The following is a 14,872-nucleotide window of genomic DNA, read 5'->3' on the forward strand; positions in this document are numbered from 1 at the left end:
TGTATATATTTGCAAGAAAAGACCTCCATGTTCTGTTCCATAAATGCTATGCTCTAAGAGCAATTTTAGGCTGCTAAAGTATCTTATCTATAAGTAGAAACTATTGTTTCAAAGTTCTAAAGAAACAAGATTGCAATTCATACAAAAGGATTTTAAATAAGACTTTTCCATTCAAAATACAACTAATGGGGCTGGAGAGATGGCTCAGCAGTTAAGAACATTAAGTGTTCTTGCAGAAGACCTGGGTTTGAATCCCAACACCCACATGGCAGCTAACAACTGTCCGAAACTCCAGTTTTAGGGGATCCAACAGCCTCTTCTGTCCTCTGTGGGCATTGCATGACATGGGTGCACTTACCTACATACAGACAATACACACATACACATAAAATAAAAATAATAAATAAAATATTTTAAAAAACAACTAATACCATCTCCATAAATTGATCTCTATATATTACAAAGAAACTCTCAAAATGTTGCTCAGATAAAGAAGCTAGGCTCTTGAAGCAGATCACTGCTCACCTCCACTGACCCCCTCACCCAGCACTGGTGTTACCTGTAAGGGAAAGCTGTGTACTGTGCTGGCTCTTCCCCTAGCTTTCACAGGGACATGACAAAAAGTATTTGGCTTCCCTCAGGTCTTAACTCCTTACATACAGAATTGAGGGAGGTGGCCTAGATGGCTCCTTATTAAAAGACCTTCCAACTGAAAGGTCAAGCAAACCATCTTGAAGCAGACAGAATGCTGAAGGAGATGGATTTAAGACTAGTGGTTCTTGCCTTTGATACTATCACTCACAACTTGTGCACTGTAGATCAAGGAAATATTGTTCTGGTACTGTTGAAGCAGACACAAATGAGGCACCTCATAATCACATTTTTGACACAAATGTAAAAGGCCATGCCAAATTTGGGAAGAAAACCAGGCAGCAGCATGCTTCTTCCGTAGTTGTCCTGCCTGTGGAATTAGGAGCTAGCAACATGGCTGAGAAGTGGCTGAGGGGAAATGCGTGCTCAAGCCATTCACTGGAGTGCTAATGTGTATACTCCACTGACTCCTTTCCTCAGCAGAATGATGGACATGAAACTGGTTCTCACAGGATGCTACAGAGTTAAGTACAGGGCAGGTTTTCTTTCTGTAAAGAACAAAAAAATGACCCAAAGAAACCAATGTTTCTCAATTTCTGCCCCTTACAGAGAATACAAATATGATGTCTTCTAGAATCTAATATACTGGCTTAATTTTCAAAATGCACCACTTTATTTTTCCCCGTGAGTTGGTCACACATTATAATGAGCACGTGACAGGTGATTTCTTCAGTAAGCTCCAAAGCAGCTTCCAGCTCTCCTGGAGCTTGGAGCCAGGAGTCCTGAAGTTTCAAATATTAAAGCTTTCACCACAGCCACAAGTTCTTTTGATGTTTGGGTTATTGAAGACAAACTCACTGGATAATTTGTTTTCAACATAGTCCATTTCTTTTCCTAAAAGTGTTATCTGTGCTTGCTTTTCAATGAACACATTGACTCCATCTTGAATAACTTTATCAGAATCTCCTTCTGTCTTCATATACTCCAGGGTATAAGAAAGGCCAATGCAGCATCTGGTTCACACACCAACTTTCACAACTATATGTTCAGGCTTATCTTTAAGAAGCTGTTTTATTTTGTTTACAGCTGAAGGTGTCAGGGTGAGGGTGGCCGGTGTGGTGGCCTGGACCAAGGAAGCCTAGGTGTCTGAGGTGCCAATGCCCGTAGCCTCAGGCCAAGCAGCTTCAGCCCCTCTCCATGGACACAGTGGGTGCTTTGACCAGGATGCAGGTCAGAGTTTGGAGGGCACTCAATGAGAATTCCAGATTCTTGTATCTCAAGACAAAAATTAACACCAGGGACACATGGTAAGGTAATAGAAACAGAGTTTATTATGAAGGAGAAAGACACTCCTGAGAATGAGAGTGGGCTAGTGAGCTGGGGAAGGCGTATGTGCAAAAGCTCTGGGCCATGAGGCCTGTAACTCTTTATAGGTCATTTAAATAGCATCTGCCTTTTCCATGTTTGTCTATCTTTGCTGGTGTATGCTATGTTCGTTACATGTAGCCCAGTCATTTTATTAACTGGTTTCTTTCGCATGTTAGTCGTTTGGTTTTGTTTTCTGTTTTTTTGTCTTTTTGAGACAGGGTCTCCGTATAGCCCCAGCTGGCCAGGAACCCCTAGGTAGATCAGGCTGGTCTTGATCTCACAGACATCTGCCTGCCTCTACCTCCCAAGTGCTGGAATCAAAGATGTGTGCCACCACGCCCAGGTCATATGTTAGTCTTTTAAAATTTTATTTGTGTGTATATGTCTGTGTCTGTGTGAATGTAAGTGTAGGTGTAGTATGGGTGGCCTCAGAAGCCAGAATAGGGTGTCATCTGTTTTGGAGCTAGAGTTACAGGCATTTGTGACCTGCCTGATGTGGTGCTGGGGTCTGAGCTCTAGTCCTCATTATAGAGCAGCAAGTACTTTTAACCTCTGAGTCATCTCTTCAGCCCCCTCCCCTTTTAAACTTGATGCTGCTCTCTCCATTGCTTACTCTCCTGCCACACAGAAGGATTTTTAATTACATCAGTGTAGGTAGGATTCAGTCTCCTTGGAAAGAAGTAAGCCTGGCTCTTGGGTGACAAATGGTGGGTAAAATAGAAAGGAACTGACAACTGTTCACACTACCTACACTCATGTACAGAAGATGAGGGGTGTTATACCATGCTGTCACAAGATGAAGTCTGTATCCGCTCTCTTCCTTGTCATCATCACCATTCAGGACAATCAATTTCTTCTTGGAATCTGAAATTTCTTTGATGAAAAATGCATCCACAGGGTTCAGATGAGGATAGGTGTTGCTTGTTCAGTCTGTCAAGTCCTTAAAAGAAATTATATTAAACTTGCTTCAGATTCAGCTGCTTTTACTGAGAAAGCCACAACAGTTAAAAACAATGATATCAGAAAACTTTTGGATGGTATTTATATTTCTGAAAAAGAAACAGTGCAGTAGGCCACGAGTAAGGCCCAAGTTACCCAGATCCGGAAACAAGGCCCTGGAGTATCACACCAATACAAACTTGTGCTATTTTGATGATGCACAATGATAAAAGACTTCTATGAAAAAGCAGTTCATCTCATTTGGTTTGAAAATCATGATTTTTGAGCTTTTGGAAGTGTGTATGTGTGTCTGTGCGTTTGAAATGTACTTGAATTGTCTTAAGTTTTATGTATTTTTATTTTCTTGTGCTTCTTTTTCTCTAGATATATTCATATTTTTTTAGTCCTACTGACCTCGTTCAAATATGGTGCCTCTCATGGTCAGTTTTTTTTTTTCTGCATAGGGCCTTTGAACGTATTGGGCCCTTTGTTGAAAATATTCTTCCTCCAGATTTTTTCATGACTCTTTCTCATTAAATATCTGTTTAATCAAATTTATAGTTCCTTCCTCCCCTTCATTCTCTATTTTCTATTATTCCTTACCTACTTTTATTTTTATTTTTTTGTTTTTCGTCTTTTTGAGACAGGGTCTCACGGTAGCCCCAGCTGTCCTGGAACTCACTATGTAGACCAGGCTGGCCTTGAACTCACAGAGATCCGCCTGCCTCTGCCTCCCAAGTGCTGGGACTACAGGCATGCGCCACCATGCCCAGCTGTTTTAATTTTTAAATAGTATTTAGAGGGCTGGAGAGCTGGTTTAGTGGTTAAGAACACTGGCTGCTCTTGCAAAGGAACCAAGTTCAATTCCCAGTGCCCACATGACAGCTAACAACTGTTAGTAGCTCCAGTTTCGGGGGAGTCCCTCTTCTGATCTCCACAACACAGGTGCACTTACACACATGCAGGCAATATACTCATACACATAAAAAATAAAAATAATAAATAAAATATTTTGGATAACATTTAACATCCCTTGAATCATTTTTTTAATTTTCTTTTGCTTGCAGTCACTGTACCTAAGTGAAAGGCTCTTAAATTCATTGCTGTGCTAGCTACACAGTGGGCCCTGAATAAATAATATATATGTCAGGTGACATCTTTAATCAATTTGACTTAAATTTTACTTTTTTACTTGTGTAGGAGTGGGGGTTTTCACTCACCTGAGCGTGTGTGTGTAACTCAGAGAATGACTTTGGCTATTTTCCTTCTTGGACATTGTTTTTGAGACAGTGTCTCTCACTGAACCTGGAACTCCCCAGTTTGGCTAAACAGGCTGGCCAGTGAGCCCCAAGGATCTACCCACCTCAGTCTCCCCTGTGCTGGGATTACAGGTGAGCACCACCATGCTGAGCTTGTACATAGGTTCTGTAGATTGAACTCAGATCTTCATGCTTGCATAGCAAGCACTTGACCCACTGAGCTATCTCCCCAGTCCTTGACTTGGATTTTAAAAGTAAAAAGTTTATTCACCTAATCTTCCTGGGGAAAAAATACCATGTTTTCCATCGTTTCCTGGTTTTCTACTTTCTGGTCTTTTCAACAAAGAATATAGTAAACCTTTTTATTCTTTCATCTATTTTTAAGTTTCTATTACAGTATTTGTACTTTAATTTTTTCAGTTGAGTTTTTTTTTGTTTTCCTCATGTGCTTGTTGTTTCGAAGGAACCACTGATTATCCTGAGCATGCTTGCTGTTCTTTTTTCTTCTACTTAGAACCTCAGTTTATAAGCCCTATCCTCACGTCTCACTAGATAAATTTACTTCTGGAAATTAATAAGGAATACAACAGAGATAGCTTAGTTGGTAGAGTGCTTACCACACACAGCATGAGAACCTGAGATCAGATACCCAGCACCCATATAAAAAGCTGCATGGGATGGGATGTTGTCTAATCCTAGCACCAAGGACGTGGAAACAGGTGACCTCCCTGGAACTCCATGGCCAGCTAACCTAACCAAATGCATGAGCTTCAGTTTCAGACTCTGTCTCAAAAGACATGAGATTGGAAAGACCTTGACCTCTGACCTCCATATACAGGGGCACACAAGCATGTGCACACACACATTGAAAAAAATGAATAGAGCAGAGAAAATTTAACAAGCTAATACAAATCAAATTCGCCTTGACAACAGAATTACTATAGATAGTACTCATACTTAGAGGTGGCACATAAAATTAGATGTCTTATATGTACCAAAATGTGGTTGATATTCATTTTGATGGTTAGTTTTAATTGTCTTCTTGACACACCTAGAATCTCCTGGGAAGAGTCTCAGTGAGTCTAGATTAGGTTGGCTGTGCGCGTGTTTATGGGTTTTGTCTTCATTGCTTTAATTGATGTGACAGGACCCAGTCTGAATGTTGGTGGCACCATTCCCTGGTGTGAGGCCCTAGACTGTATAAGGGTGGAGAGAGCTAGCAGAGTGGGAAGCATGCATGCATTTATGTTTCTTGATTATGGATGTGTTGTGACCAGCTCTTCTAAGTTCCTGTCACCTTTACTGCTCTGCTATGATGGACTATAGCCTAGGGCTGTGAGCTAAATTTAATCCTTTCCCCCACTAGTTTTTTTTTTTTTTGTCATAAGTATTTTATCACAGCAACAGAAATAAAACAAAATAAAACTCATTTTTCTGTACTTTAATGCAGCATTCTTCTTATCTCTAGGAATGGTTTGCCTTAAAGTTTAAGGATGAAGGTAGAGGGCATTGTTATGATTTTTCACCCTTTTCTTCTGTCCTGAAGGAACATTGCATCTCCCTCCATGGTGGGCAGTGCAGATAGCTTATCTGAAGCACTGGCCCTCCCCTCCCACACAGACATACATCATCAACAGCAGGAGATTCTAGTGAAATCATCTCTGGCCTGTGTTCTCATGCACACTTAGAGACACCTCTCTCTGACTTAATCCTTTAGCGTTTAAGGTATTTAGTGGAAAAAGCAGTTGGTTAAGCCTTTAAGGTCTGTAGAATTCTGATTTCCTAACAGGTTCGATATCTTGTTTCTATTAATGTTATCAATATTTGTTAAGTAAATGAAGATATTCTTGTTACAAGAAAGTTTAAAGAATACTGTATTGTGTAATTTTATGTTTCATTTATTTTTTTTTCAAATTAAATCTGGTATGATGCTAATATAATAAAACAGATGAAGTCATTATCCACAGATAAGAACTACTAGAGTTAGACCTAGCCACTCCATGAGGTTATAGCTATCCAAGGTCTAACTTATCCAAAGAAAAACTAAACATTAGAAAACAATGGATTTGTTTAGATGTTCCAAATATAAACAAAATAGTTTATAGAGTACAGGTAACTGTAAATACATGGGGAAACATAGTGAATTTCATTTTTATTTTGATGTTTATTGCCTTAATCTGTTATAGTTATTAGGCCAAGCAATGTCCTTGGGTTTGTTGTTTTTTTTTTTTTTTTTTTTTTTTTTGTCTTTTTGAGACAGGGTCTCCCTGTAGCCCCAGGCTGGCCTTGAACTCACAGAGATCCGCCTGCCTCTGCCTCCCGAGTGCTGGGGTTAAAGGTGTGCGCCACCACGCCCGGCCCCTGTCCTTGGTTATTTTAAGTATAGGCATCCTATTATATGTCACATACAGATACAGATACAGATACAGTTACAGAGACAGAGACAGAGACAGTTACAGAGACAGAGACAGATACAGCTACAGATACAGATGACAAGAAAAGTAAAATCTGGATCATGCTGGCTAATAGTTTTGATACGATCCAGGAGTTTCTTTCTTATTGGCTCTACCAGCTAACTATTCCTCTCTTCTGAAGACTGCTATCTTGCCTACAACTGAGCCTCATCTACATCAGATTCTAGGAAGGAGCCTTTGTAAAACGACTTGGGAATAAATAATATGTGGCCCTTGCATGCACAAAATGTGATGCTTGGCCAACAGGGGGAGGGAACTTTGAAAGAAAGTTCCTAGAAAGAACTCCTGCACTGCACCTTGGACTGAATTTCCTACAATACTCACCAATTGATTATCACTCTGGAGATTGTGGAGTCTGGAATGTTGCAGATTCAGAGCCTATTCACAGATTATCTGGGGATATCTTTAACACAATAAATAGCCAAACATTGTCTACCTCTGTTTCTGAATTAACATTCTTTTTTTTAATATTTTATTATTTTTATTTTATGTGTATGAGTGTTATGCCTGCATGTAGGTAAGTGCACCTGTGTTGTGCAATGCCCACGGATGTCAGAAGAGGCTATTGGATCCCCCTGGAACTGCAGTTACAGACAGTTGTTAGCTGGCATGTGGGTTCTGGGATTCGAACCCAGGTCTTCTGCAGGAACAACCAGTGTTCTTAACCACTGAGCCATCTCTCCAGCCCTGAATTAACATTCTTATGACTAATAAGCTGTATTAACTTAGCAGACCACCAAGTCTCACCAATCAAAAAGCTAAGAATGTCATCAGATAGTATCTGAGACCTATAATAGAACCCCCCTGCTTTGCTATGACCTGCCTGCTGAATGTATCCACCAATGTATTTGAAAAGTGTCTTGATTTATGACTTTTCTTTGTTCCGTTACTATAAAAATGTAAGGCAACTGTTACCACACAGGAACGTGGAATTTGGAATACCCTGAATCTGTGTTCCCAGGCCATAGTCACTCATATTTGGCTCCAGAATAAACTTATCTCTTATTCCCTTTTGAAAAAAAAAATTTTGGTGGAAAGTTGCTTAATCAGAACTCTTAGGATCATTGGCTTTGATAATTAAGAAATTAATTTGTTTTGTTTTTATTTTTTTCCAGGTGTATGGTGGCTGATGAAGTAAGTACTTTGAAGCCATTTCTAAAAGTACACAACTAATGTTTAATGCCTTCTGCTCTTTGTTTACTACCTGTCTGTTTTCCCATATGACTATATGGTTATATGTATAGCAGGGGGAAGCACAAACGAGAATGTATTTGTGTGTTTGAAACATAGGTCAGTATTAACATTAGTGATCCAAAATGTATTGTTGCCTCAGAGCCATGGGTATACTTTGAAATGTGGGTCCTCAAAAGGCCAAACTATTGGGGATGGATAAGAGTACTTGCTGTTCTTGCAGAGGACCCAAGTTTGATTCCTAGCAGCCACGTCATGTGGCTCATAGCCACCTGTACCTCCAGGGACGCCCACCTCTGACCTCCTCAGACCTTCTGTATATTTCTGCTTCTCAGAACATTGTTGACTTTTTTTTTATTACTTAAGGTTGTCAATTATTGGTATATGTGAAGCTCCTTATTTAATCTCTTAGGCTCCTTTAAGCTCCATGTCTATTTCTTGTTCTTTAGCACTGCTGCTTCAAGCCCTTTTTCTTCCCAGTCCTAAGTCAGTTGTAAGCGAAAATTGCATGGCTCCTTTATTGATTGTTATTAATATTGGCCCTGAGCTGTCAGGGTTAGCTTCAGTTTCCAACTTGACACACCTGAGAAGAGGAACTCTTCACTGAGAAATTTCCTCTGTCGGATTGGCCTGGGGGCCTGTCTATGAGGCATTTTCTTCATTGTTGAGTGATGTGGGAGGACCAAGTCCACTGTGGGTGTTGCCACCCTTGGGCAGATGTTCCTTGGGTTATATAAGAAAGCAGGTTGAGCACAGGCCAGTTGAGCACTGTGCTCAGTTCTTTAGTTCCTGCCTCCAGGTTCATGCCCTGAGTTTCTGCCTGACTTCCCTCAAAGATGGACTGTGATTTGGAAGTATAAGATGCAATAAACCTTTTTTTCCCCCAAGTTTTATCACAGCAATAAAAGAAAACTGTGATATGAGACCGTTAATGATAAGTAATATTAGAATAGATAAATGAAGAAATACTGTCTGTTAAATATTCCTGTCACTGTTCAATACATTTTTTTTTTTTTGTCTTTTTGAAATGGTCTCCCTGTAGCCCCAGCTGTCCTGAAACTCACTGTGTAGACCAGGCTGGCCTTGAACTCACAGAGATCTGCCTGCCTCTGCCTCCTGAGTGCTGGGATTAAAGGTGTGTGCCACCATGCCCAGCTTACATTTTTATTTGAGATCTACATTTTGGTTTCTTCAAGATACAGCACTAACTCAGAAATAGAATTACATTTTTAAAATAGTTTTTAAAAAATATTTTATTTATTATTTTTATTTTATGTGTATGTGTGTATGTATGTAAGTATACCCATGTTGTGCAATGTCCACTAAGGTCAGAAGAGGGCATCGGATCCCCTGGAACTGGAGCTAAGACAGTTGTTAGCTGCCATATGGGCGCTGGGATTCAAACCTAGGTTTTCTGCAAGAACAACCAGAGTTCATATGCTGAGCCATCTATCAAATACTTTTTTTTTTTTTTCTGTCTTTTTGAGACAGGATCTCCCTGTAGCCCCAGCTGTCCTGGAACTCACTATGTAGACCAGGCTGGCCTTGAACTCACAGAGATCTGCCTGCCTCTGCCTCCCGAGTGCTGGGATTAAAGACGTGCACCACCATGCTTGGCTCTGAATTACATTTTTTTATTTTAACATTAATTCCTAAGCATATTTTACTTTCTCATTCCATTATTTTCATAACTTCCAAAGACTTACTAGTTTACGAAATAGTATCAAGTGTGAATTAAATATTTTCCACAATTAAAAAAAAAAGTTTTCTGGGGCTGGAGAGATGCGTCCACAGTTAAGAACACTGTTCTTGCAGAAGACCTGGGTTCAAATCCCATCACCCACATGGCAGCTAACAACTGTCCGTAACTCCAGTTCCAGGGGATTCAACAGCCTCTTCTGTCCTCCATGGGCATTGCATGATACAAGTGCACTTACCTACATGCAGGCAAAACACTCATACACATAAAATAAAAATAATAAATAAATTTGTTTTTTTTTTAAGTTTTCTGGTGGGGCTGGAGAGATGGCTAGGCAGTTAAGAGCACTGGCAGCTCTTGCTGAGAACATGGGTTTGGTTCCAAGCACCCACACAGTGACTGATAACTGTAACTTCAGTTGGAGGGGATCTGATACCTTCTTCTGGCCTCCTCGGGCATTGCCCTACATGGGTGCACTTACATACATGCCAGCAACACACTCATATATGTAAAATAAAAACAATAAAATCTCTTTTTCCAAAGTTTTCTGAAGCCAGCCAGTTGTGGTGGCACATGCCTTTAATCCCAGCACTCGGGAGGCAGAGACAGACGGAGCTCTGTGAGTTCAAGGCCAGCCTGGTCTACATAGTGAGTTTCAGGACAGCTGGGGCTACAGGGAGACCCTGCCTCAAAAAGAGCAAAAAAAAAAAATTTTTTTTCTGAGATTAGAATCTCATATATCCCAGGCTAGCCTTTTTTTTTCTTTAATACATATAATTTTTATTTGTTAGTTGTGTCTTAGTAAAGCTGAGGGGGAAAAAATTGAGGTCAACATGAAAATATCATTGAAAATATTTTCGTAAACACTAAACACTGTGTTTACCCTATACTTTTTTATTGAAATATGTGGAAGACCTATATAATTAAGAGCATAAAATAGTGAAATTTAAAAAGAACATTCCATATGGAAAGTTGTGTCATGGTCATAAATTGAAAGATAATATTAAGAAGGTGTTTATTTGCCAGGCTAGCCTTTTTAACTTACGGTGTAGCTAAGGTTCTCCTTGAACTCCTGATTCTCTTGCCTCTTCCTTCAAAGTGCTAGAATTACAGGCATTGCTACCATGCCTGGCTCCTCTCTATACATTTTTTTTTTTTTGGGGTCTTTTTGAGACAGGGTTTCCCTGTAGCCCCAGCTGTCCTGAAACTCACTATGTAGACCAGGCTGGCCTTGAACTCACAATCTGCCTGCCTCTGCCTCTCAAGTGCTGGGATTAAAGACATGCACCACCACACCCGGCCCTTCTTTACATTTTTTTAAATATTCTGTTTATTCTTTGACAACCTCATACATGTATACAATGTATCTTAATCACCTCCCTCTCCCCAATTTCCCTTCCTATTACCCAGAGACACCTACCTCTCAAAGTGTCCACCTCCCATCTTCATGTCCTCTCTTTTTTTTCTTTTTCTTTTTTTTGCAACCCACTGAGTCCAGTTAGTGCTTCCTGCTGTTAACAAGACTGTTGGCTTAATCTTGAGCAGGTGACCATAGCTGCAGTGAGGTCATGAGTGCACCAGTCATGTCATGTCGAGAAGACAGCGTTTCATAAGCACTCCTCCCCATCCTCCAGCTCTTACGTTCTTCCACCTCATCCTCCATGATGTTCCCTGAGCCGTTTTTTGAGGGGAGAGGGAGGTGTTGGTATAGTATGGCTGAGTACTTAACAGTCACTTACTCTCCTCACTTTGACAAGTTATCAGTTTCTCCTTTAACTGCTGCGCACTGCAGAAGCTTCTCTGACCCATGTTGAGAGCAGCACTAAGCTATGGGTATATACACAAATAGTTACAAGGCAGTTTGGAAACATGCCCACTGAACAAAACAACAGTAGTGGGGTCTCCCTAGGGCCTATGACCTCTGGAACTATGTCCTTTTGCCCAAGTTTCCTGTACTATGCATGAATTCCCTCCTGTGGAGGAGGCCTGAGAGCAAATCAGAAAGATTTGTTGCTCCCATAACCTTCATGCCACCATTGCACCAGTGGGCATATCTTGCCTAGCAGGTGGATATTGTAGCATTCAGGGTTCACTACTGTGTAATCACCATTGATGACTTCTCTCCCTCTTTCTCTGTAATTTTTAATGTCACAAATATTTTAGAATTATATACTCAAGCCCAAGTAAGTCTTCTTTTTTAAGATTTATTTCTGGGGCTGGAGAAATGGTTCAACAATTAAGAGTACTTTCAGCTCTTGTAGAGGACCCTGGTTCATTTCCCAGCACCTACATGTTAGCTAACTCCATTTCCAACTGACACTCTATTCTGCCCTCCTTGGACACTGCATGCATGTGATACACTTACATACATGCAGGCAAAACACTCATACATGTACACTTTTTAATTAAAAAATATTATTTTAAACCATGTCTATATGTGCATGCATGTATGTGGGTATGTGCATGCATGTATGTGGGTATGTACATGTAAATACAGGTGTCAGAGGAAGCCAGAGGAATCAGATCCTCCATGAGCTGGAGTTATGGATGGTTGTCAGCCACCCAGTGTGGTTGCAGGGAATTGAAATCAGGTCGTTTGGAATAGCAAGTATGTGCTCTTAACCTCTGAGTCATCTCTCCAGCCCCCAAGTAGGTCTTAACATGCATTTTCCTGTAAAAAGTTCTCTCCTTTCTTCCCTCCTCCTCCTCCCTTTTTTTTTTTTTTTTTTTTTTTTTTTTTTTGAGACAAGGTTTTACCCTGTAGCTAAAGCTGTGTTGGAACTCACTGCTTAGCTCACACTGGCCTAAAACCTCCACAGTGCTAGGATTACAGGCATGAGCCATCTCACACAGCTATTTTAATACTTAGCAAACAACATTTATTTTGACTCTGTTTCTTTTCTTCTTCTTTTTTTTTTTCTGTCTTTTTGAGACAGGGTCTCTCTGTAGCTCCAGATGGTCTGGAACTCACCATGTAGACCAGGCTGACCTTGAACTCACAGAGATCGTCTGCCTCTGCCTCCCGAGTCCTGGGATCAAAGGTGTGCACCATCACACCAGGCCCTTATTTTGACTCTTAACTTGAAATTTATGTCTTTGGAAGATTTTCTTAGATAAATTTTTCATTAAATTATCTTGAAGTTTACATATATTACTTTTGTTCTAATCAACTGGTTCCATAAAAACCAGTCATTTTTTTAATTTTGACATAGATAATATTTTATAAATGAGTACTATGACTAGCATATGAAGACCTTATAATTTCGCTATTTCTCATTTCTTTTTATAGATTAAATTTAAATTCCTTCAGTAATAATTGATAGACTCTGCACTTTTGATCCAATTCTGCACTTAGAGTCATTTAAGAAGTTTGAAACCAGGCTGGAGAGATGGTTCAAGCAGTTAAAAGCACTGACTGTTCTTGCAGAGGACCTGGGTTCAATTCCCAGCACCCACATGGTGACTAACACTACCTGAAACTTCAGTTTCAGAGGAGTATGACATCTTCTTCTGACTTTTGTGGGTAGCCTTTATATATATGTAGGCAATACACTCATACACATTATATTTTTTTAATTCAGTTAAAAAAATAGTTTGAACCATCTTTAATTCTATTAGAAGAAAAGAGGGAGGAAAAAGAACAGAGAAGTTATTCAATAATGTATTTAGTATTATTGGGAAAGCAGTGTGAGATTCCTCCTCAAGAAAAGTGTTAGAAACCAAATACATTTTACCTTGTAATATAGCCTAGATTCATGATGATTTGCATTAGAGGAGAAATTACTGATAACTATGTCTGATAGAGACGTGACTATTTTGGTTTTATTTCTGTTGCTGTGATAAAATACCCTGGCAACTTAGGGGAGAAAGGTGTTTATTTCAACCTGTAATTACAGGTTTAATCCATCATAGCAGAGAAGTCACAGTGGCAGGAGCTGGGAGCAATGGTCATATTGTACCCACAGTCAAGAGCAGAGAGAACTAGGGGCTGGAGAGATGGCTCAGTGGTTAAGAGCACTGGCTGCTCTTGGAGAGGACCTGGATTTGGTTGTCAGCACCCACATGGTAGCTAGCAACAGTCTGTAACTCCAGTTTCAGGGAATCCGACACCCTCTTCTGACCTCCACAGGCATTGCATGACACGAGTGCACTTACGTACATACATGTAGGCAATATATTGCTACACAAAAATTACAAATAATAAATAAAATATTTTAAAAAAAGAACAGAGAGAACTGAATGCATGTACACTCACCTGCGTGCTTCTCTCTTACACAGTTCAGACCCGTCCCCCATCTAGGCAGGCGCTACTCACAATGGATTGGGTCTTCCCTTTGAGGCATAGTCTCATGTAGCTCAGTCTGACTTCAAACTGACTATATAAACAAGGATACGCCCCACCCAGGTGCTTGGGTTGTAGGTGGGTACCACCATACCCAGTTTATGTAGGTCTGAAGATTTGATTAACTTGCTTTTGATTGATTTGCATTTGATTCCTTGTTGTGAAAAGCAGAAATTATTTTCTTTTTTATTTACTTCATTCCCCCATAATTTTATGTGTCATTACATAGCTGTAAAATGTTATTTTATTATACTGATTTGAATTTCAGCATGACATTCTTTATTCCTAATTCTGATGTTATGTTCAAATTAATTATAGTGTTGCCATATCACAAAGTTTGTAAAGCATCATACTGTGATTATTTCCAAAACTAAGCAAGGGATTTGTGCCTTTGATCTTTTATAAAATCTCTAGCTGAACTGATTTCTGGTTGTTAATAATCAAGTTTGCCAGATACAAGTTTTTAGTGTCTCCTCTTCATTCCTAGACCTTGTTTTAACATACTTTTAGAAAACTTTTTTTCATATTTTTAATTTATTTTTTATCATTTTTATTTTATGTATATGTGTGTATTGCCTACATGTAGGTAAGTGCACCCGTGTCATGCAATGCCTGTGTAGGACAGAAGAGGGTGTCGGATCCCCTGGGACTGGAGTTTTGGACAGTTGTTAGCTGCCATGTGGGTGCTGGGATATGAACCTGGGTCTTCTGCAAGAAGGGGCCATCTCTCCAGCCCCTGAAAAACTTTTTTTTTTAAATTTTTTAATCCCTTTTTTTTTTTAATAACCACATACTTAGAAGAAGCATTTCATTACATCAGCATTGACATATTCAATAACAATTTTCTGAGCTAGACTGCATCTCTTACAAAATTGGCTGTCCATTTTTAGGTTTACAGTTGAATTATTACAGTTATATAATATTGTACTTAGTATAAACCCTATAAGACATAAAATTAAATGAGTTTTAACCTTTAAAACAGATCTCCATTTCATTATTAAAATACAAA

General features: G+C 39.6%; 1 protein-coding gene across 4 annotated transcripts in view; it reads left to right on the forward strand.

Annotated features, from left to right (window-relative positions):
- Nucleotides 1–14,872, forward strand: part of Zranb3 (zinc finger RANBP2-type containing 3) — a 245,878-nt gene that overhangs the window by 78,260 nt on the left and 152,746 nt on the right. For all 4 annotated transcript variants that reach the window (XM_029563233.1, XM_029563231.1, XM_029563232.1 and 1 more), the window contains one exon: nucleotides 7,747–7,765. In XM_029563233.1, the coding sequence (XP_029419093.1) occupies nucleotides 7,747–7,765 (19 nt within the window). The remainder of the gene's footprint in view (nucleotides 1–7,746; nucleotides 7,766–14,872) is intronic.

This window comes from Nannospalax galili, unplaced genomic scaffold, assembly GCF_000622305.1.
Source record: "Nannospalax galili isolate Female #2095 unplaced genomic scaffold, S.galili_v1.0 scaffold995, whole genome shotgun sequence".
NCBI lineage: Eukaryota > Metazoa > Chordata > Mammalia > Rodentia > Spalacidae > Nannospalax > Nannospalax galili.